This window comes from Gymnogyps californianus, unplaced genomic scaffold (assembly GCF_018139145.2).
Source record: "Gymnogyps californianus isolate 813 unplaced genomic scaffold, ASM1813914v2 HiC_scaffold_58, whole genome shotgun sequence".
Classification (NCBI taxonomy): domain Eukaryota; kingdom Metazoa; phylum Chordata; class Aves; order Accipitriformes; family Cathartidae; genus Gymnogyps; species Gymnogyps californianus.
In genome coordinates, this window is record NW_026114451.1 from 206,452 (window position 1) to 231,482 (window position 25,031).

General features: G+C 39.7%; 1 protein-coding gene across 1 annotated transcript in view; it reads left to right on the forward strand.

The window, feature by feature from the left end:
* The first annotated feature begins 4,195 nt into the window (after positions 1–4,195).
* LOC127028997 (microtubule-associated serine/threonine-protein kinase 4-like) overlaps positions 4,196–25,031 on the forward strand; it is a 119,910-nt gene continuing 99,074 nt past the window's right edge. The window contains 4 exon segments of the mRNA XM_050914677.1: positions 4,196–4,248; positions 10,700–10,788; positions 10,884–10,886; positions 24,322–24,391. Coding sequence (XP_050770634.1) covers positions 4,196–4,248; positions 10,700–10,788; positions 10,884–10,886; positions 24,322–24,391 — 215 coding nt within the window.

A 25,031-nucleotide genomic window follows, 5' to 3' on the forward strand; every position in this document is an offset into this window, starting at 1 on the left:
AGGACTGTCTCCCATGGGAGGGACCCCATGCTGGAGCAGGGGAAGAATGTGAGGAGGAAGGAGCGGCAGAGACAACATGTGATGAATTGACCACAACCCCCATTCCCCGTCCCCCTGCGCCGCTCAGGGGGGAGGAGGTAGAGAAAATTGGGAGTGAAGTTGAGCCCAGGAAGAAGGGAGGGGTGGGGGGAAGGTGTTTTAAGATTTGGTTTTATTTCTCATTATCCTACTCTGATTTGACTGGTAATAAATTAATTTTTTTTTCCCCAAGTCGAGTCTGTTTTGCCCGTGACAGTAATTGGTGAGTGATCTCCCTGTCCTTATCTCGACCCACGAGCCTTTTGTTATATTTTCTCTCCCCTGTCCAGTTGAGGAGGGGGAGTGATAGAGCAGCTTTGGTGGGCACCTGGCATCCAGCCAAGGTCAACCCACCACACCAGTCATGTCTTAAAGTTGTGACCATGGATTGTCTGGTTGCTTACATTTCAGCATGAGTTTGCAGACGGCTGATTCCTACTGAACAAACAGCCTGTTCATGAAAGCTGCCATAGCTGGCATTAATTGATGCCCTTTTTGGCAGGCTCAACAGACACCAACAGCTGAATGGGCTCAATGAAAGGATTTCTCCTCCCCCCTGGAAATTAATGCTTCTAGATGCTTAATTATTATTTAATGAAAAAACTTTTGATCAGCTCTCAGTGTTAGGGAATGAGAATGTGGGTCTTAGTAAAGAGAGAGGGTGTCTTGTTTGCAAACTAAATTTCTGAACTGCACTCAATGTGTACACGCTCAAATGTGGGGCACTGATGGTGCCACCAGAGGTCTCATGGGAACAGCCATAGCATTCAGGTTGAATGCCTCACGCTTAAATGTTCATATTCAGGCTCCTAACCAGTAAAAGGCATGATTTTCAAACACACATATTTTATCCGAAAATTATTAATTTTTTAAGTGTTTTCTTTATTTCCTTAATTCCAATGTATTAACTGCTTAAGTACTACTGAATACTTATGTCCAAGCAAAAGACTACAGAATATTAATTGCAAAATGTTTATTGTATGGAAAGTGTGATACTTTAGTTATATAATGTTGCCTCTTGCTTTTTTTAAAAGTTCAGTTATAAAAAGGACCATTTTCCTGTTGTTTGCATTAATTCCTTTAGAGGAAAGGGTGCAAACTTATCTCATATTGCTTAGTTTAAAATTAGGCATTTATTGCAAATTTTTGACGATTCTCAGATGTGTAAGAGAAAAGGAGAGAGAGGGATAAACCACTGCAGTTAATGCCAAAGTGCCATAGAAGGGATGAAGCTCATTTCCCTCACGTTGCAGATGCTCAGTAGGCAACTGTGCTTCATCGTTGCAGTGCTTTCCAATCTGTGGATGTCTATCCTCCCTTCTGGTTCTCAAGAGGTTAACTAATGGCAGTGCTCACGAACTTCTGCTCTTACAGGGAGAGTGTGTGTCTGCTGGAGACTAACATCCTAGAATGCTTTTCCCTCTTTTTTTTTTTTTTTTCCCCCTCTTCTCCCCTCTCCCTCCTTCCCCCTGGGCTGCAGCAAAAGGTCTGTTTTTTGTTGTTGCTTTGGAAGCTACTTTCAGAAACTTTCTGTTGAATTAAGTGGCTTAAGATGGTAGCTGTGTAGCTGTACTATTTTACTGTGATTCCAGCTGTTTTTTAAGGATGGTGTGGTCCCAGCAGTTGGGAGGGGATTGCATTGGGGGGTGGGGGGGCTTCAAGATGCCCTTTCACTGGGAAGCACTCAGCGTGCCTGCTTCTGTTTCAACTGTGTGAAGCATTTGCTACTTAAGTGATGATAGGCCTTATATGTTAAAGTGGGATTAACAGTGATTTTGGTGAATACAGGTGAACCCTGCCTATGCCCATGTGTGCGTAGGCTGTCATCTCCCTGATAACTATGTGCTTCTCTTGAAGATGTGAAGTTTCTAGAAAAGGGAGTTTCAGTGTAAGAGGCATCAAGGCTTGCTGGGTTGGTATTCACGAACGTTCTTATTCCGCAAGCAATTTTTCAGGTGATGGAGGCTGAGTCCTTGCATTGCAGCTCTGGGGCATCCCCGGCCTGGCTGTGAAGTGGAGCCAGGCAGTTCCCCCACACTGAAGAGCAGCAGTGGCAATTCCCTGGCAGACAGTTCTCCTGCGCGGAGCTCCTGTTCAGTGCCGCCTTGCAAGGAGTCCTGCAAGGTCTGGGGTAACTTGGCTAGAATTGTGGACGAGTGTATCTGCTTCCTCCAAGAAACTGGAAATACGGTGTGCCCAGTATGCTTACAGCACTTTTTACAGGAGAGACAAAGGGCTTTTTCTAACATGCTGGCTGCGATCTCTGCCAGTCATGGTGGGGGTGTCAACAACTAAGTGTCTCCAAACAGAACAATGGCATTTGAGAGCTAGGCTAGCATCTTACCTTCCCAAAATGTTTGCGTTAAAAATCGCATATGCATCTTTTAGAGCTAAGGCAAGGATCCTCCTCTGAGTAATGCAATTTGAAACAAACAATAGTTTAGTAATTCACGTAAGCTTGTTTTTAAGACAAGAAGGTGAGGTCAGGATATTTATGAGAGAAGACGAAGGAAAGGTTTTTTTAATTTTTTTTTATTTTTATTTTTCCTATGAGTGAGTTTACAGACTTTTATTTTAATGGCATGTCATTTCTTTCAGTTTTTCGTCCTATTAAACTGTATTTTGCTCTTCTTCTGTTTAATCCTGGTTGTACAGTGCTGTGAAAAAGTTGCTTTGAAGTACTGAATAATGAAATGAGGCTCATACAACATATTTTTCAAAAATTTAATTCAGTGTTCTTTTACTTTTTCTGCTCTTGCATTCTCTTGTTGTGGACCATCTTCTGCCAGAAGGTTAAAATTATATATACGCATGCATAATGCTTGCTTTTTGGGTGTGATTATTTACAGATGAGTTGTAATCTTTATCTTTTTGGTGTGAATTAACTAAAAAGTTAAGTCTACCAGTTTCAGAAGAATCATGACTCCAGAAAAGGCAGAAGTGTCCGAGGAATAAGCATCAACAATGAGCTAGTAATAATCAAAATATTGTAAGATCCAATACAAGGTATAATTTGCACAATTCTAATTTTAAAATAGGAAAATTAAGACATAGATGGCTTGTAGAAGTTTTTAGCAACTTTCTTAATGTCTTAGATTCTCTAGCAAGGGAGAGTAAGTTATTTAGCAGTTAGTCTGTAAGTATTTTACTTTTCAGTCAGAAAATAAACATTGATACAATGAAAAAGTGTCTTCTAGCTTCTTTAGTATCCTGCCCAAGTAGGAATAAGAAAATTCAGGCTCTTTTGTTCCTAGTAGGTTTGCTCTGGGAATGTAGTTTTTCTTCAGTCAGGTGCATTGCTCTGGCATTGTCTCACCTGTTCTCTCATTGAGTCTTTTCCCATTGGTAGCATTTGCTAAAGATTTAAAGATGACACATTTAATCATCATATGCTCCCCCATAGTTTTGGGAGGGTGAGAGCTCCCAAATTTAGCAAGGGAGGAAAGAAGCAGTCCTGTCTGGACTCACTACTCTTTTGAGTAAAAATGAATTGTTAGTATTTAATTATATGAGAAAGGAGTCAGGTATAAATATAAATTATTTTAGGGATTAAACCAGAAGAGAATTACTGGGTTTGAAAGTGAAACCATGTAAAACCTCTGTACTTCAGGCAGCTCCCAATTTCCTACCCTTGAATTTTATGATTTGATTATTTAGCTGCACTTCTTCAGGATTATTTAAAAAAAAAAAAAGGGTAAAAAATAAAGGGTACTGTGTAGACTTTTGTTTTAATAAGCCTCTGATCCTTTTTATGTGAAAGTAGCCTTGGCAACAAATTATTTTGAAAGATACAAACAAATTGAGGAGGTTGAAAGGCAGGTGAAGCAAAACTTCTGTAGCAAGAAGCAGAGCAGACTAAATCATTTCTTCCCCCCTTTCTCTTTCCTTCCCCCAACTGGAAATGGATCAGTTGTTTCTGAGGTGTGTCCTAGACATCTACTGAGGCATCAGAATTTCTAGGCTGGCTGTATTTATAACCATATGATAATTTCAGACCATGGCAAACTTTAACCCTTTGAGACTTTATTGAGTATTGATACCATACACACTTTTTTTGGCCAAGAGAAGCACTCCCTAAAGCTACTCTCTGTGCTATTTGGGAAATGCTTTCAACGCTATGAGGAGATCTGTCTGGCTCATCATCCTGGCCCATCAATTCCATGAAATATGGTGAGTTATGAACAGTGTTGCTCAGAGCTGCGGTTGTTGGGAACAGCCACCAGCAAGGAAAAAGCAAAGAAAGCCAAGAGGTGGTAGGTCTAAGTGGAAAACAGAATAAGAAAGCTGGGGAGAAGGTGGACAGGGTTTCACTGTGGTAGGTATCTGGATAAGCAGGCCTTCCATCTGTAGTTTGGAGACATTCCCATGTTTTATCTTAATTCTGAACTATGCTGGCTTCAGTTTCAACTGGAGTTACAGAAAGCTCAGGATATGAGCTTGGCTCCCTTGCAGTACTGAAACAGCCTGGGGAATTGGCTGTGGTTATTCCTCAAGTCTGAATGGATGTTGTTCAAAGGAAATATGGCTGGAACAGGACCTGTTTATTTGTTGGTTTTGTTTTCTTGTTGTTTTGGTGTTTTTAAGGGCCAAACTGGGTAAAAGTTGCCAGTAGATGGGCTGTTCTGTTCAGTGTAAGCATAGAAAAGGCTCTTGCTCTATACCTTAACTTCAGCTGGGGGTGGAAGAGTGAGGAGATCCCCCAGCTACCTTCTTGCCTGAGTCTGGCTTCTTGGTGTTGAGAGCAGCAGCAGCTGCCATGGGGCATCAGCCTAGCTCCCAAACTGGGGACAGAGCCAGTGGCAAGCACCATCTGTGACAGTGTCTGCGTTATAGTCTGGCAAACAGTGTTGCTGTTCATGAAGATAATAACTAACTATCAAGTCATAGGTTAGCTAGCTTCATAACAAGTTAAATATAACTGAAATATAACTTAAATTTAACTTTCCTGTATAAACAAAGTGGCCACATCTCAAGTCTTGCTAGGTTCCTCCTGAGGTAGTTTTCAGCTATGCAATTTTAACACCAGAGAAATTGTAACCACCTTTTACTATCCCTAGAGCCTTTACAATAGCACTGGTCTTGCATTATTAATCTCTCTTGTGTCTACATGGTCAGGCTTTGCATTCTGGGTACAGCAATAGCTTAATTTCTCTGCAGTTGTATTAGCAAATAAAACGTTTTGTTTGCAGTCTCTCTTAAAATAGGAGTCTCCTTTTAATCTTTACCTTCAGCTAAACCACTGTATTACACTGATACCAAAATTAAGAAGCTGTGTTGCGGAGTAGTGCTGTGCTCAGCATAGCCCGTGAAAGGTGGTGAACTGTCATAATAGCTTACAGTCCAAATCCATCTTCATTACAAGTGTAAATATTAATAATTAAGGATGTTGAAATGAAATCATTATAAATGATTAAAGCAGATGCCAAATTTCCCATGAAAACCATGGCAAGTGGTAATCTCTGTCAAGATAGCCGCCTTTCCCTACTTTTTTTTGGGGGGGGAAAAGCAATTAACCTTTACTGCCAATAATTTGCTCACATATTAGCCCTCATTCTGAGGAAGAAGCTTCCATTTAAGTGCATACCTCTCGCTATTTTTGCAATTTCTTGATTACTCTATCAGGAAACCTGCATTTAATATTTCAGCTCTGGATGAAGTACTGCCTGTCCTGAGTATGTGACTAAAAGAACTGCATTTCTGCTTCAACTTTTTACTCTGCTTAGTGTTTCAAAGAGCTTATGGAGTGTAGCTCTATTTTAACAGCCATACTAGTACTTTTGTCTTGTGCTTTGCTGGTTTCAATTTAGCAGTTCCCATCATCTCTGCCCAAACAGCTTTTGCCTAATACAGGAAGAATTGTGGCTATTTAAGGAGCAAGGTAATCAAGCTTCATGCAATTGGATTGCATCTTTCAGCAGCTGTAGTTCACCCTTGCTTTGAGATTAACATGGTTCAGCACAAAGCACTTTTTATGTAGTGTCTCTATTTGTTTTATCATGAGTACTTCTCATGGGAAGTGTTGATCATATGTAGCAGCTGGGGAAGTGACTCAGAGGTTAGCACGTTGGGCCTGATACCAGAGCCGGGACGGAGGAGGAATTCCCCAGCAGTGAGACTTAGTGAGAAGTCAGGATAGGGAGGAGAGGTGTGAGTGTGCAGGAGTGTCAGTAGCAGAGAGCAGGAGGTAAGGCACAACCTGTCTGTTAGGGATTTGGAAACCAAATAGGAAATTATGAATTGGATTCCAAGATAAGGAACAGTGTCAGTAGTCCAGGGCACTGCTGATATGGTGTAATGTAAACTGCTTCCAGATAGGTAGTGTTCCAAGACTGTCACTGATTCAAGATCCAAGTTGTGGGCAACAGACTAAAGTCCAGGGACAATCTTCCTGGGACAGAGAAGACAACAAAGGGCAAAAAATGTAAAATTTCTATTCTGTTTAAGTTTTGTGTGCACTCCAAAGTTTGTTTATTATTGGTGAACATGACTGAAAAATGTTTGGGTTTTTTTCTTTTTTTTCTTTCTCTCCTACTCTCTTCTTATCCTTGGAAAAAAAATTTTTCTTTCTCCTTTTTTTCAGTGCTCTAAACCCTGTGTCATATCTGCTGCCTGGCTTGCTGGTCTCTTCTCTGTGCCATGCAACCTGATCATAACATGAAATCCAAGGCTTAGAGAACTGCATTTTGAGGATGTAGCACTCTGTGGTTTACCAAGGTTTATGTTTCCCTAAGTTACAATCCCTGTAGACTGTTCCTGCACTGCTATAACTTTCCTGCAGACAAAGAGGCTTTCTTTCAAGGCTTGGTTTATCTTGTCAGATTTGAATGGGAAAAGAATAATTTTATGAAGACAATAGAAGGGGAAAGTTACTTGACATGTATAGAGATCTAGGGAAAATGATTTTGTCTGCAGAATGGCTTTAACTTCTGAGATTCTTTCGTATACGGAAGATTGCTGTTTCAAGGCTAAATACAGTTCGGTTAGTAATGCTTTGCTACCTCCTTAGTGGGACCCTGCTTCCCATTTGCAGTGTTCTAGCAGCTTAGATCATCTTTCAAGGTTCCCTGGAGATTTTTTTCACCCACAAAGAGCCTCTTCTATAATAGCATTATTCTGGGGGAGGAATTGTGTTTCACGGGTTATACAGGATGGATAACATTGTGTCATGGTTTAACCTCAGCCAGCAAATAAGCACCACACAGCTGCTCGCTCACTCCTTCCCCCTCCCACTGATGGGGAGGAGAATCAGGAAAAAAAGTAAAACTCATGGGTTGAGATAATGGTTTAATAACTAAAGTAAAATAAAATATAATACTAAATAATAATAATAATGAAATATAATAATAATAATGAAGAAAAGGAATATAACAAAAAAAGGAAAAAAAAAGAAATAAAACCCAAGAAAAGACAAATGATGCACAATGCAATTGCTCACCACCTGCTGACCGATGCCCAAGCAGCAATCCACCCCTCCCAGCCAACTCCCCCCTGTTTATATACTGGGCATGACATTCTATGGTATGGAATATCCCTTTGGCTAGTTCAGGTCAGCTGCCCCGGCTATGTCCCCTCCCAGCTTCTTGCACTCCTGCTTGCTGGCAGAGCATGGGAAACTGAAAAATCCTTGGCTTAAGATAAGCACTACTTAGCAACAACTAAAACCTCAGAGTGTTATCAACATCATTCTCACACTAAATCCAAAACCCAGCACTGTACCAGCTACTAAGAAGAGAGTTAACTCTGTCCCAGCTGAAACCAGGACACATTGTTTCAAAGTCTTTGTGAAACAGAACTGAAAAAAACAAAGCTACAGCAAGAGCTCTAGGATGGATTTGTCCTTTCATGCAGTGATTTACATCTTACCTTACTAGTGAGACAAATAGAGGAGACTTCATATTTTTTTATTTTCTGTTTCTCAATAGAACATTTCACTTGAGTGTGATTAAAAGATAAATTCTTCATACAGCTGCAGCCACATCTGAGTAAATAGCAAAGATTTTTTTGAAATGGCAGTTGGGGGAAAGTTTTCTCATTAAGTAAGATCTTGATATTAAAGATAATGCCATCCTAGTCCCCAGAAATAATTCTTTTAAATAACAACAAAAAAATCATGATAGCTTGAATTAGAGATCTTTGATAATGATTTGTAAAAAGAATTGCACTAACTTTACCTGAAAAATATGAAGTTTGAATTTTAATGTAAAAGGGAATTACAAGGCAGTCATTTACTTACATAGGAAATTCTGGCAAAAGTGATAAAACTCTCAATTTCTGCAGTTAAGGGCAAATGATACCGATATATCTGTATCTGGAATCATCTTCGTAGCAAAATCAGTGACAGGTGCACAGGGTCTAGCATTTGTTGAAAGTCATGTTTTTTTGGTTAGAAAAGGAGAATCATCCACTACCTTTGAAATTTCTTTTGCTGAGAACATATCCAGGGATTAGATGCTTAAAATGTATGTCCTCCTTGTGACAGGAGATGTGATGATCCTTTAGAGCCCAAATTTTGTCTATGCAAAGCTGCTTTAAAGTCACATAAGGGGTCTCTCAACCCCAGCCTGCACCACAGATGCTGTAGTGATATCATCATGGATAGCTGCAATCTGTGTGTCTTTAACAAATTTCTAATGAATACCAGAAGTTTCTATTGGATTCAGGTTTGGCTTGGAGAATTGCAAATGAACAGTTAATCAAGCTTTTAAAAAGAAGTGTAGCAGATAGTGAGGCTTGTCATAGTATGATATGAAAAAAAATTACCAAAAATACAATGACGTTGCATGAAGCCAAAAGGAAGAATTTGGACCATTCTTAGATAAGAGAAGAATTGAACATGATTCTTCAGTTGGACAAAATTTAGAGATGGGGTGAAACAATACAACTTTGAAATTATTGTCTAATGAAATATGGAATATTTGCTCAAGTTGCGTAGGTTAAATGCTGAGTACATTAAAAATACTTGTAGTAAACTGAGCTTAATCTAGACAGATTCCTAAAAACATATGTATATAATTTCACATTTACAAAGTTTTCCCTGTTTGTTCAGCTTAGAAATTGCAGTATATCTCTTAAATAAGTTTTGTTTGACTTTTCCTGTGCTCTAAATGTAAATCTTGCAATAATTTTGTGCTTTCTTTTCTTACATAGATCTGTGGTAATGATAAATATATACTCAGGAGTTAACTCATTGTTTAATTGATTATAATAATTAAGTGATATGGCAATTCATTGTGCAATTAATGCAAATGAACTTTGCATTAACTCATTAAATAGTTGGGAATGGCACTATTGCTGCTTTGCAAAATGTTTTTCAAGGGGAGACTGGTCTTAGTGTTTGACCTTTTTTGCATATTGCAGATATCTTCTCTACTGCTTTCATATTTAACATTTCCTCTGCTTTTGGTTTTGGGTGTTTTTTTGTTTGTTTATTTTTGTTTATTTTGTTGTTTTGTTTTTTCCTTGTTTTCAGTATTACTTTGGATTGCTTTTGAATCTGCTATTAAACTCTGTCCTTTCTTTTGTGTTTTATTCAACTTATACCATATCAAGACTAATTAGTCTTGCTTTATGGCTGTTATATAAAGACCATAATGTTATAAAATTTATCTTTAGAGACATCTATGATGTCTATAATATGATCTGAATCTGCTTCTGTTGGAACTTATTGTATTAATGAAAATATTTTAATATATAAATTTTTCCCCTTTTAGTGGTATTGAGTTTTTCTAAACCTTTACAGAAAAAAATTCTGATTGTAGTGCTGTAAACATTAGCATATGCACTTAAGTTTATACAGTTATAGTCTGTTTGGCTTCAAGATACTATTTTCCTTGTGCATGAATGTTTGCAGTGTTGGGGATTTATATTTGTGAGAATATTCATTATAGCAGAAAGAGGAAAAAAAGAAAAACATCTTTGCCAACAAATATTTTAAAATGGTATGGTGTATTTAAGAAAAATGTCTCCTTTCCCAAGATTAATAGATGTGTTAATTTACTATTTATCTTGCCTAATAATCTTGTGATATGGGAAATATTAGTGGCTTTGCAAATGAAAAATGTATGAGTAAAAAAATGCATTCATCTTCTTAGGCATCACCTGTTCCATTGACAGAAGGCACAGATGATTTATAATTATTGTATCATTCTCAGATTGATAAATCATTGCTCTTCATGGCATGTGTTTTGGAGCTACAGTTCATGCAATAGAAATAGGTTTAATCATTGAATGGTGATTCTAAGCTGAGATTGTTTTTCACATTATGCTTGTATATTTTTATATATTATAAAAAAGTGTATGGCAGAGAAACAAGTTGCAGACAGGGAAGACCATTTTGTAAATGACTCTACAGGGGAATGCTGGTCTTCGCACAGGATGGCGAACGTGCGAGCCTGAAAAGTATCCATGGTGCATTTTCTTTGTAAACTACTGTCTTTTCCATTATCCAGTGTGATCGTAGACTTCCTGGACATGAACGAGTCCTACAAAAACAACAATAGCTCTGATTTTTAATAGGAGACTGGGAAATGAAGGAACAAAGTAGCAAAATCTCAAAATGTCCATATGTGGTACATGCTGTATTTCTGATGCTAATGTTTTCTTTCTTCTCCTTTTGCCACAGTTGTAGAACAAGCAACAGGAAGAGTTTGATGGGCAATGGCCAGTCTCCAGCTCTGCCTCGGCCTCATTCACCTCTCTCAACTCACGCAGGTGATTTTATATCTATGCTACTACTGCTATTATTAAATTGCTAAAATATCTTGTCCTGGTTTCGGCTGGGACAGAGTTAACTCTCTTCTTAGTAGCTGGTACAGTGCTGTGTTTTGGATTTAGTGTGAGAATGATTTTGATAACACTCTGATGTTTTAGTTGTTGCTAAGTAGCGCTTATCTTAAGCCAAGGACTTTTCAGTTTCCCATGCTCTGCCAGCAAGCAGGTGTGCAAGAAGCTGGGAGGGAGCACAGCCAGGACAGCTGACCTGAACTAGCCAAAGGGGTATTCCATACCATGGAATGTCATGCCCAGTATATAAACAGGGGGGAGTTGGCCAGGAGGCGTGGAGCGCGGCTCTGGCATCGGTCAGCGGGTGGTGAGCAATTGCATTGTGCATCACTGGGGGTTTTTTCCTTTTTTTTTTTTCCCCCCTCTTCTTTTTTTTTTTTTGTTGTATTCCTTTTCATTACTATTATTATTATATTTCATTATTATTATTGTTAATAATATATTTTACTTTAGTTATTAAACTGTTCTTATCTCAACCCACGAGTTCTACCTTTTTTCCCGATTCTCCTCCCCATCCCACTGGGAGCGGAGCGGGGTGGGGAGTGAGGGAGCAGCTGTGTGGTGCTTGGCTGCTGACTGGGGTTAAACCATGACACATATCAAAACACATTTCCTCAAACATTTATGTCTCTTATGTTTTTGGGGCATTGGCTGTAACTATACACCAAAATTAAAGCCCCACACTAATCCTTTTACAGGCAATGACACTGAATACTTTGTAGAACTGCTCTCAGATGGATGCTAAAAGAGAAGGTGCAGAGTTTCAGCTGCATTTTTTCAAGAGGATGGTGAGTTTAGTAAGGTATCTCCAGTTTTCTTGTGGTAGCAATGTTATTAGAGAAAATATGGTGGTGGTTCTCACTCTGAGCAGCAGGCTATCACAATCAGGAATCCAGACAAGAACATGAAGATTTGTAAAGAGTTCAGGGCAGCATAGCATTTAAAACAAACAAACAAAGAAAATCATGGTGCAGAGTATTTTAAAACTCAAGAATGAAATGTTGGAATGTTTGGGATCCCTCTCTGGGCCCCCCAAATGCAGAAGTCACCACTTTGAACAGGGGATCTGTAGTCACCATAGAAAGAGGCTTTAGTTGTGCTGTGCTGATGTGATGAAAGCAATAGCAATGCTTGCTGTGAGAATTAGCATGTCTGCTGCTACGAGTGACTATACCACCGGTTTGGAAACTGATGGCTTAGACCAGCGATCCCCAGCAGGCTTCAGAAGTACTGAGTAAGCAGCACACGTGACCTGGGACCTGAATATAAGTTGGATATTTGATAAATGCTGAAGAGTTCCTGTCTGGCAGTGGACTCGTGCCTTCAGCAAGTTGTTTCATCTTTTTAAGTAGGTTTCTCAAACCATAAAGGGGGAATAATAATGTTGATGTCAAAGCTGTTGACAAGCATCTTTGATGGTGGAAAACTGATAGTATAAGGATTAAGACAGATAAGTGTAAGCTGTGCCTTTTCCTTAAACTCAGCAGTATGCATTGTGTATTCAAAAACCTATTGTGGAAGTTTGGCAACTCCTCCAGTTACCCAGGATATAGTAGGTTCTCTTATGCTGATACGTTCTCCCAAGGTATGTGTGCCGAACACTTCAGCAGCACTAGGAAATCTCATCTGTGCTGAAAATTTGCATGTGTATGGCTGGCTCTGTTATTAGTCTGCCTCTACGTATAGTTAATTACAGTAAATATTTGCACAGCAGTTGGCTCCTAGCTCAGCTGGCTAGTGTGCCTAGATTAGTCCCCTGAAGGGATGATTTGAAGTTAGAGCATGCTCAGAGTCACCCTTGACAGGTTTTCTGCTTTCTCTAGTGATCAATTAGATACTGCTTAGAGTTGACTTGGTAGGCAAGTTTTTGTTGGTTTGTGTGTGTTGGTGGGTTTTTTTTTTTTTTTTTTTTTAATTTGGGCACTGTGAATGTGATCCTGATTCACACAAATAAAAAAGTGCAAATTTTGTGGTTAAAAGCACAGCAAAGCCACATAAGTATGAATTTTCATCTACATGTACAGTAGAAGTTCAGTGTGTCAAGCGTTTAATGTACATAAATCCTTGGTAACCTAGGTCTTAAGAGAGATTGTGGATTTTTAGCAATGCTGCATTCTTGTGTTGTCAGAGCCACCAAGTCTTACCTGCACTGGCATCTGCGCACTCAACTCACCTTCCTGCTCTCTGTGGCAGCCTATAGTGAAGGCCTGGTTTTTTTTGCTAAGTGCAGCAGAGTGATGTGACAAGGGACAGTGTGTGCTGTACTGCTTGCTGGCTTTATTCCTCTTGGCAATCCTTGGCTGGGAGGGATTACTCCAAGTCAGAGAGGCCTCCGTGACTCCATTGAGAGAACCTGCTGTCCAGCTGGATGATTTTAAGGTCTTTTTTGACTACATCTGCAAAGTAGCTGGGAATGGTGAGATTCTACCAGAAAAGTTCCCTAAATCAGAAGTGTTTATTTTGCAGCCTTCACCAGACCTTCTGCCAGGAGCATGGACTACAAGCTCCAAGTCTCAGAGGGACTAGGGATTACCCTCTTGGGACTTGTTTTAATATGCTTAGACATAGTGATGTATACTTCTACAGCATTCTAGGCCAGAAATTATGATATTCAATTATTTCTGTCCATATGCTGTAAGACTACATTTTCCTGTCTTTTCATGTCTTGGAAAGTTAATTGATCTTGGACTTCATATGTCAGGTAAGCATTAGATTGCCCTGCCACAGCCTATCTCCTGATATAGTTTTAAGAATGATCACATTTGCTTCAAGGTGAGAGATTAGAAGGGAGATCTCTGAGGCCGCTTTCAAAGTCTGGACATACTCTGAAGTCACTCTGCTTTGGTTTTGGAAAGGAAGTGCCCAGAGGTTCCTTGTTGGGCACCTTCCTGATTCCATGAAGCAGGAAAATGAAGTACATAACCTGCTGTGGTTTGAGTAATTCAGATGGAAAGATGGGTAGATTATACATGACCCTGATTGCTCATGCCTTTTAAAAACCATTTTGGCTTCTGGTTTCATACTATCAAAGCTACTTTGCCAGATCTGTTTCTCTTAGGGTACTGTATACCACTATTGTACTCCCTGCTGTCAGGGTACTCCCTGCTAGCCATCTCTGGGGAGAGCCTGCTGTTGCCCTTACTGAAAATAGTTCCATTACATGCTCTTATTTAAGTGGACTAGGTTCTTGACTTCATATTTGTCCCATTTTAGTCGTTATTGCAGGTCCTTATCCCTTTATTATAGACTATTCAAGTTGAAGGGAATCAAGATTGTCTGTCAGACTCTTCAAAATCTACCCAGGATCAATTTCTATTAATCATCATCTTGATAATCTTCAATGTTATCCTGGGCCCTTCTTGTATAGTCCTAATAAGATTGTTTGTGTTGCTTGGGATTTTGGTGCCTCAGAGGTATCTGAAGTCAGTATTTTCATCCCTTGTGAGGACACCCTTGGATCCACAAACAACCTGTTCCCTTTTACGTTAATTCATTCCTTGTTGGGAGAACAGGCAAAATACATAGTTACCTTTGCTTGCATCCCATACCTGAGATGAGTTTTATTTGGACCATTAGTTTAAGCTACCTGTGGTATTGTTTTTTCTCCCCAAGACCTCACATCTCCAAGAGCAAAAGAAGTGCTATGCATTCTCTGTGTCAATTGAAGCAAGGTGAGTGAAGGCATGTTATGAGCTCTCATAGAGTGCACTGCATTAATGCTGTATTGGGTTTGCGTGGCAAGGTTTTGGTAGTGGGGGGGCTGCAGGGGTGGCTTCTGTGAGAAGATGCCAGAAGCTGCCCCCATGTCTGATAGAGCCAGTGCCAGTCGGCTCCAAGACAGACCCGCCGCTAGTCAAGGCCAAGCCAATCAGCGACAGTGGTAGCACCTCTGGGATAACATATTTAAGAAAGGGAAAAAACCTGCTGCGCAACAGCAGCCGGGAGAGAGGAGTGAGAATACGTGAGAGAAAGAACTCTGCAGACACCAAGGTCAGTGAAGAAGGAGGGGGAGGAGGTGCTCCAGGCACTAGAGCAGAGATTCCCCTGCAGCCCCTGGTGAAGACCATGGTGAGGCAGGCTGTCCCCCTGCAGCCCATGGAGGTCCATGGTGGAGCAGATATCCACCTGCAGCCCATGGAGGACCCCATGCCAGAGCAGGTGGATGTGCCCTGAAGGAGGCTGTGACCCTGTGGGAAGCTCCTGCTGGAGCAGGCTCCTGGCAGGACCTGTGACCCTGTGGAGAGAGAGGAGCCCACACTGGAGCAGGTTTGCTGGCAGGACTTGTGACCCCATGGGGGACCCATGCTGGAGCAGTCTGTTCCTGAAGGACTGCACCCTGTTGAAAGGACCCATGCTGGAGCAGTTCGTGAAGAACTGCAGCCTGTGGGAAGGACTCACGTTGGAGAAGTTCATGGAGGACTGTCTCCCGTGGGAGGGACCCCACTCTGGAGCAGGGGAAGAGTGTGAGGAGGAAGGAGGGGCAGAAACAATGTGTGATGAACTGACTGCAACCCCCATCCCCCTGTGCCACTCAGGGGGGGAGGAGGTAGAGAAATCGAGAGTAAAGTTAAGCCCGGGAAGAAGGGAGGGGTGGGGGGAAGGTGTTTTAAGATTTGGTTTTATTTCTCATTATCCTACTCTGATTTGATTGGCAATAAATTAATTTCCCCGAGTTGAGTCTGTTTTGCCCATGACGGTAATTGGTGAGTGATCTCCCTGTCCTTATCTTGACCCACGAGCCTTTCATTTTATTTTCTCTCCCCCTGTCCTGTTGAAGAGGAGTGATAGAGCAGATTGGTGGGCACCTGGCATCCAGCCAAGGTCAACCCCCCACAAGCACTCATGCCAATATCTGTGGCTTTGCTCAAGAATGTTTTCATCTTCGGTATCTGCAGAGCAATCATTTAGAGGTCTGGTTGCACCTTCAGAAACAATGTGCCATTACTTCAGGTCTCCTTGAAGAGCTCAGGTTGCTACTAGGTAATCATAACAATTTGGATTTGAGTTATCCATAATGGAGATCAGATGTGAGCAGTATTGCTCTGTTTCAGAAGAAAAGCTTCTTGAACATAATTGTACTTCTTCGAGGTGCATTTTACACCCATGCTCTTTCTTGTAGTCCTGCTTTTCTCACAGGTTTGGACTGAATTGAAGGCACAGGCTGTTCTCTAGTTTAAATAGACATTCTTTGAGGAGGACCAGTGGCCCAAGTTTAGTATGATGATGATTGCCACACATGAGAGAGACATATTTAGATCTCAATGAACTTTATCCTCTTCCCCTTCCATTTTCATTGTTTGCTCTGGAAATAATGGAGGATTGTTTCTACACAGGAGTCTGTTATTAATCTTTACAGATGCAAGCTGAATTGGACAAACACTGAGTACTTACATAAAGAAAGGGTTTTTTTTTAATTGTTAGCCTTACCATCTCAGTCATTCTCAGATTCACATGGTAGGATAGGAGGGAGAGAGGAAGTGAGATAGCACCATGCTGATGAAGTAAATACATTGTGCAGGGTGCAAATAGTGCATGAGTAGCACCCATCAAAGAAGGGACAGGTTCATTTGTAAGCAACAGGAACAGTGAAGGCTCGTGGGCTATAGTAAAGAGTTATCAGAGCAGTAAGTAGTCCAAGGCTTGATAGCACACAAAGAGTTATAAGGTCTGAGACTGGTTAAAAAGGGGATAGGAAAAAGATGATGTATTCAACAGATATATAATATCTTTGTTACATACATTAATTACTAATAAAATACATTTGATGCTCTTTTCCTCTGTGCAGGACCTGAAGCTAGCTGCAGAGATAACTTGTGTTGGTGGAAAGTCAGATTTTAGTTTGCAGCTGAAGTCTCCCACTATGCCTTATGCATACCTGTAAAGATCATAAAAGATTTCAAGAATAATTTCAGCTTTCGCTATGTAAAGTCTTTCTCTTTCTTATAAAAATAGAAAACAAATCTATACCAGTGTAATTTCTTTGGGTTCAAACCTTCGTCATTATTAGTAACTGTCTTAGGTTAGTTGTTTGGACATTCTTTGCCTTTAGTATCTGGGCTGGAAGCCATTAAACCTGATGAAAGATCCTTTTAGTTTTTGCATGAACTGTGGATACTTTCAGAGTTGTGGGAAGGGAAGGGTTGCAGCATCAGCTTGGACAACATCTGGTGCCCTGGTTGCTAATGGGCTTTTCCAGCTGACTGCCTGCTGCTGTGTAGGCAGGTCATCTGCACCACCCAGCCTGCAAAGTGAATAATTATAATCTCAGCAAGTCAGGGCATTCAGGTAGTCCCACCTCAGCAGTCACAGGAACTTGTTCCTGTGGATGCTACTAACCCCTAATGATTAATAGTCACGAGTGGTGCTGTTTAATTGTATCTGCTGTAGGAACAAGATTTAGCTGTTAGGAGCAATGCTGTAAATCTTACTTGTCTGTATTTTAGTAAAATGTTTCATGTGGTGCCACTAAGATGACAGGTACTAGGACAAGAATTGCAAGATAAGTAGGAAATTGTTTAAAGGGGAGAGGATGAGGGTTGTGCTAAAACGAGAAATATTATAAATTGGGAGCGGAGGTTATCAGTAGAGTCCTCAGGTTTTGGTTTTGTGGCCAAACCTTTTTAATCTTTTCATAAGTGACATTGGCATAAAATTACTGTAGCTGATGTAAAGTTGGAAGACATCCAGTATGGATCAGTATTGGGAAACTGTGTTGAGGTGACTGAATGATCTTGAAGATTGGAATAAAAAAGTACAAAATTACATAGCAACATGCAGTATTTTGTGCTGGAGGACCAGTAACAGAAATGTCTACTGTAAGCTCTGGACTCACCTGTTATAAGGAATTTAAGGAAGGACCTGACTGCATTTTCTGGATCAGATGGTGTTTGCAAGGACCAGTCCAGTGTAGCTTTGAAAATCAAATCTCTGAAAATGTATAAAGGAAGTAATTTTCAGTTGAATCTGGGAAGATTCCATGCCACTGTACAACGTCCTGGTTAGATTTCATCTGGAATACTGCGTGCTTTTGTGGCCATATGTGTTCAGATGGGATCACGTGGGGAAAGGCTAGTAGGATAGAATGTGAGAGCTTTTTGTGTAAGACTAAAAGACTATTACTTGCTTGGCTTAGCAAAAAGGAAAACTGAAAAGCCTGTGTTGTCATCTAAATCAGTCAGAGGTGTTTTCTTCATGGAATGGGAAGAGAAATACATGCTGGCCATACATACCACAACATGAGGGTTCCTGAAGAATCATCCACTAAGTGTGTCAGTGACAAACATGACCTTTCCTGTTGGATTCAATAAATTTATGAATGGGATTACATGATGAAATTGCCTAAAACAAAATTTAAGGCCAAGGAGGTCTTACCTCCACTTGTAATCCTTTTTCTAGGATTTTCTAGGTCTGCCTAGACCTTTCTAGGCAGACACTGTTAGAGTGCTGACTGCTAATATTCTGCTCTCACTACATTAGTACTTGTTGCTTGCATCAGATAATTTCATTTGATAGATGTACTTTAGCTAGCTACATTGAAGTATAGTAACGAACAAAGCTGTTTGCACGGTATATTTTAGTTGTGTTAGGCTTTGAATCACACTGGAGGCATTTGTGTGTGTGTATCATCAACTTTAGTTTCCCTGGATTTTTAACTTTAATCCTGTGTTTTTTGTCCGATGTAGGTGATAATGAGTACTGGCTTACTACAATCTATTTTAAGCAAAGAAGAATATCTCATATGCAGCTTCTGTGCTATTCTGCTTTAGCTACAGTCTATGTTGACTGGATTTTGGGGAAAGGAGGACTAGTTTTGTAAATGAACGAAGCCTTAGTGTGTTTTCATGGTGAAACATGAGAATGCTGAAAGCTAAAGATAAAGCAGGGTTCTGAATTTCTCTCTCTCTTTTTTTTTTTTTTTAAAGAAAACTGATATTTACAGAAAGGAAAATAATACAGTATTTCAATTATTCTGATTGTTGTCACATGTAGAAAAATAGAAACTTTTTGCTAAAATCAAACTTTTTATTTAGTCTTGCTTTTGGGTAAAGTGAAACTGTTCTAGCAATTTCAGAGCACCTTCTACTAGTTTAGGGACTGGAGAGGAAGGAGTAAGTGGTAAGTTACATGCAGATACAACTGACTTTTTGTTCTGGTTTCGACTGGGACAGAGTTAATTTTCTTCTTAGTAGCTGGTACAGTGCTGTGTTTTGGATTTAGTGTGAGAATACTGTTGATAACACTCTGAGGTTTTAGTTGTCGCTAAGTAGCGCTTATCCTAAGTTAAGGATTTTTCAGTTTCCCATGCTCTGCCAGCAAGCAGGTGTGCAAGAAGCTGGGAGGGAGCATAGCCGGGGCAGCTGACCTGAACTAGCCAAAGGGGTATTCCATACCATAGAATGTCATGCCCAATATATAAACAGGGGGGGAGTTGGCCGGGAGGGGCAGATTGCTGCTCGGGCATCGGTCAGCGGGTGGTGAGCAATTGCATTGTGCATCACTTGGGTCTTTTCTTGGGTTTTATTTCTCTCTTTTCTTTTTTTTTTGTTATATTCCTTTTCATTACAATTATTATTACTATTAGTTAGTATTATATTTTATTTTACTTTAGTTATTAAACTGTTCTTATCTCAATCCACGAGTTTTACTTTTTTTTCCGATCCTCTTCCACATCCCACTGGGAGGGGGGAGGAGTGAGCGAGCGGCTGCATGGTGCTTAGTTGCTGGTTGGGGTTAAACCATGACACTTTTAAATTAAGTCCTATTAAAACATAGTACTGCCAGTATTGTAAGTAAGTAGTGGTCAGAAGATGTGAAGATCCCACTGTTCTTGTTGTGCTCACTGTAAGTGTAGTTCATCTGGTTTTTTCTTGTTGCTGCTACTGTCTCCTAGTGCATTGGGCTGTGGAAATTGTGCTATGTCTCATCAGTATAAAGTTCATGTTTCTTCTGGACCTAGGTTTCAATGTTAATTCCAGTTTGGAGAAATTAAAAAAATACAGATGCAGCTCTCCTACCCCTTCATGTCTGTCTAATGCTAGTATCTCCTGGAAGCAAGTGAGTGCTGCTGAGCAAGCCAGGAGATTTCAGTGACATCCAGGATGAGAGTAAGGGATCTCCTTGAAACAAGCCAGCTGCTAACCATAACAAAGCTATTAAGCAAAAAGTCTGGGTAGAGAAGGCCTCCCCTGGCAAACAGATTTAAAGAGCTTGCAAACCTTCATTGCTGTTATTGGGGAAAGTTGTTTGCTGGTGTGAAGCATAATTAATCCAGTTTTTGAAATAGTTTGAGCTCCTCATCTCTGAGCAGATCTCAGTGGAGAGCACCTGCAGAAGTATTTGAAATGATTCTGCTGCTCAACTGTGTGTTCTGCTGACTGGCATGGTTTGTTATGGTATGAAAGTCAGACCTGTAACTGTTGATGGTTTCTTGTGTATTGTTCACTTCACAGCATGGGTTCACCACCAAGTAAACTGACACAGAAGAACGTATATTCTATGGTATTGCTATTGTTATATTGTATTGCTGTGGTGCTGATGTACTGTGATTCATTTAAAAAGACCATCAAATAATGACACCAAGACTTCAAACTGGAGCTGTCTTTTGATCCATCAGGAATTTGAGATAACAATTATCATTAACTATTATTCCCTCAGTACTAACAGAAAGTCATTGCATCAGAAACTCTTTATTTTGTAAGTAGACAGTTATTAAAAATACACTAATAATATACAGTGACTGTAACATATGCCCCTCTAAAAGATTTAAAACATCTTCCCTCTGTGGCAGACACAGGACTTCTTGAAGCTACTTACAAAACAATCACAATTTAATTACTCTGGATATAGTTTTCTTAACAATAGCTGCTTGCAAAATGAGCCACTCTGTGTATTGTCGTCAGGTAGAGTATTGTTTTGGTATGTTGATTGTCTATTCATTGTGTTACTTCTCCCAGAGGATGCTGGAGTTAATTACCTACCTAATGCCTGACCACCAGTCAGGTTTACTTTACCAGATCAGAAACATCAACAGTAATCTCAGCAGCATAGAGATACCCTAGGACTAAAACATACAACAGCCAGCAGATCACAAAGAACAGCAGGATTTGACTAATAAGCAAGCACTGCACATATGGACAGAGAATTAACTGGCACTGGTTTTTATTTGAAAGTCTCCCAGGTACTGACTTGCAGATGGGTGGATGAATGCCGTGATGGATGAAGGTCATATATAGGACTCTGCTTCTAACCTATCTTGCTTTTCTGGAACACCACACCTTAAACCCTTAATAGCACTAGCTGTTTCCCCAGTCATTTGGGGTTTGGATTTTCATTCTCTGTTTCCAGGCTTATCCGAGTTCTTAGACTTCTAGATAAACCTGCAGGATTTAGTATCCAGGTATTATCCAGCTGTTACCGTAAAAGTTGGTGAGAAAAACTCTCTAAGACTCAATTTGGAGTTTTAGAAAGCAGGCATTCTTTATTACGGCGCCGGATGCACGGGGATCGCTCCACCTAGCGTGCATGCCACATACCATTATTACAGGGTTTATATCTAGTTATTTAATTAGTAACAATTAGTAAAAACACGCCTAAGTTTACACTCATTGGCTAGTGATAAACATTTCATTCATTACTGGTCAGCTGTATTTAAATTAACTCCGCTTGCGATGTAGATTAGCACGCATGCTCCTTACGGGTGTGGGGGGGCAAGTTTCTTCAGTCTTGAATTGAGTCAGTGGTCGTGCTTCCCCCTGCCGTTTTTACCTTTCCCTTAGTTACGAAGGTCTTCTCCGGGTTTGGCTCATTTTGTAATTCAGTCAGCAGAGCCAGGGAGTACAATACTGATATTGAGGAACATCTTGCCCTTTTATCACGTATTGTTACTTGCTAATCTTTGGTATGTAGGCCTACTTGTCCTTGGTACGCAGACTTGCTCATCTCTGGTATGCAGGCCTGCTTGCTCTATCTGTACAAAGTTTACACAAAGGGGCCCTTCATCAAATTGTCTGAAGTCTTAGTTTCTACCATATATCCTTCCTCTTATATACTGAATAGGACAATGTATGCTTTTATTTGGTAGCCTGTTATTTGGCAGACAACACTTAATCACTAAACAGAGTTTAATTATGGTATCACAGCTTTACCAGTTTTGTTATTTTAAAAGCTCGTTTGCTTATTAGAAACAGTGCTTGCAAATTGATTTTCCTAATAACAGGATCTGATGCTCTTCCTGAATAAGACTTTGACTTCTTCAGGTTTTATCCATAAGGAAGTGATCTTTGTCGCTTCTAGCGAGGTAGTTTGCAGCGCTGCATCTCCTCGAATCCGCTGCAATAGTTATAAAATTATTGCATCTTTTCACCTTTTTTTTTTTTTTTTTTTTTTTGCTTCTTTGTGAAGGTTAAGCATATGTTCTGACTAACTGATGGACAGTTAGGCATGTTGTTGATGTGTATTAAATAAGTATATATCCATATATAACTTTTAAATAGCTATCAGTGGAAAGGAATTTGATTTGTCAAATTATTTCCTGTCAAAGCTGTTTATGTCCCACTGTATTAAGCCTAATTCTCTGCTTTTCTGCCAGAGTTTAAGGTAGCTTCTTTGTCTTTTTTCCTCTTATCTAAGTCCACAACACACTCCCAATTACAGCTATGTTTTTCTAGTGCAGTAGCTAAAGTTTGTGACCATGTTTTATCTGCACAGTGTTACTTTTTTTTTTTTTTTTTAGCTTATCTTTATTAAATAGGCTCTGGTAGCAGCAAAAGAAATCCAGTTAGCTGTTAAATTAAATGAACTGTTGCTTTCAGTAATTTGGTGTTTGCTTTTCATGCAGGACAAGACTAAATTGTGTTGGCCCTCAAATAAAGATTGAAATCTGTGCCACGTGTGGCTTCAGATTCCTTCTGCTCCCTCCCCTCCCATCCCTTCAGGGAACAAAAATCCTTGCCACCTTGAAATTATCTAGGCTCTCAGAAGTGTCTGAAGAGTAATGAAGAAGCTGGTGTCTTGAGGGGGAGGAGGGAATGTTGGAGGGACATAATTCAGTCGTGATAGATAAATGGACAAAAAAAGTGTCAGGGGTATTGGCCAGCAAGAGTGGAATCCTTGTCTTTCAGGGCCATGGGAAGAGCAGCTGTGAAGACATGATTTAAGCACAGCTCAAAAAGCATCTTGCCATCTGCTTCTGGCCAAAAAAAGGCGGGGAGGGGTGTTCTCTGTGTTTACTACCTAATGGCTCCATGATTACACTTTCTGTTATAGAATTAATGGGATCTGTTAAGGACATCACTATGAAAAATGCAATGTTAGCTCAAAATTTTGAGTAGAAATCAAGGCCGCTTGAAGTCTTTTAAAGACTCTGTTATACTAGCCTTTTCACATGTAGGTAATAATTTTCTACTCAAAAATTAAATGTTGATTCTAACTGAATACATAGAAGCTTTTTTTATCTGTTGCTTAATGTTGCAGTCTCATTTATGTCCAAAAATAAAATACTACAACAAATACTTTACATGAATGTATCCTTATTACTTTAATGTTCCTTATTTAAGGAAAGATTGATTTTTAGATGTATGCCAGTGCTACTTTAAATCAAATCTTTTTAGCTTTTGTGGTGGTGTTTTTTCTTTTTTCCAGGGGTCATCTTTATTTCTTCTTTAGATACTGTGTCTCCTCTAGTTATAGGTGCTGAGGGGTAGAGGTGGCAGGAGCAGCTCTCAGCAGCTGCCTTCTTTCTGCACTCATGTTGGTTAGCAGGAGGTCGGGTGCTTTAATATGAAGAAGTAACAGACCCTAAAGTTATAACCTGTTCGCAATGTGCAGTCGCTTCTTCTCGTCACAGAGGGTGGTTGCCTTTTCATGCCTCAGTCTACCAAACTAAAGAAAAAAAATTCATTCAGCATGTTTTGCCTGCTTTTTTGGGGTTCGGAGCTAGAAAAAAATTGAACAATGAAAAATTCACACTAAAGCTCCTCTGGAAATGCTGTAGAGACTTTGTGTAAGGGCTAAATCCATGCTCTGAGTGTGATTTTTCTATCTTTCAAGTATTTGTGTGATTTTAAAAAAAATACCTTGTTTCTGACATTCAAAATACATTTCTTTCAAGCTAAAATACTGTTTTTGTAAACTTTAATTCTCAAATTAATTTGACAATTCTCAAATTAAAGGGTTAAATAGAGGGTTTTCTATGAGTTATAAAATCCATTAACTAAAAATCAAATATAAATGAAATGTGACTTGAAATAAGATTCTATTTCAGAGTTTGTTTTCTCAGAGACAGTGAGAGAAGAAATTCTGAAATTAGTTTTTAACCTCCTTGGAAATGCTAGGATTAGTATATCTGAATGGTTTTGTTTTTTTTTTTTTTTTGGGGGGGGGGTGGATGGTGGGTTGTGGTTTTTTGGGTTTTTTTTTCCCCTAATAATTACTTATTTGTGTATTCCCCCCCCCCCCCCCCAGGAAACAGTCCTCAAGATAGCCCTAGGAATTTCTCTCCCAGTGCCTCAGCCCACTTTTCTTTTGCACGAAGGTAAGAGGTTGTTTGTAGTACGCAGCATGCATTTTGCGTAGAGGAAATGTTGTTGGACCCAGATATTAAAAGATGATTGCAAATACATAGCTATATCTGTCAAGTCTATCACTTAGAATGACAAGTGTTATCTCTCTTACGTAAACTCTCTTAAACCTCAGTTGCAACAAAATTGTACTGGATGATTGATACAATGCAATCATACCTTTTTAAGTTAAAAAAATTCTTTTTGTTAATGACTTAATTGTAATCGATCCAATTCAGACATTATCTCCTCATCCATTGAAATGTGGGAAATTTTAAGCTACATCTAGTTTTTTCTTATTTATTTTTTTTTCTTAACCATGTAAAAGAAGTGCATAGCTTATAAGAGCCCTATTATAGAGGTCCTGAGTTCAGGGCTTGATTTTACTGGCAGCAGCAATACCATCAGCGTACCTTCAATACCTGACCTTGACCTGTTTCGCTATCTGTACCACTGAGACAGTCAACTTTGTCATAGGAGTGTTGTGAGGATTAATTAATGCTAGTAGAATTTTTTTAAGATCTAAAGTGAATTTGAAGTAAATTATTAAATGAACCGTAACTGAAGTTGGTAGCATGTCATGGGAGACTGCCTATTTGTGCCAGTGTGGTTCCA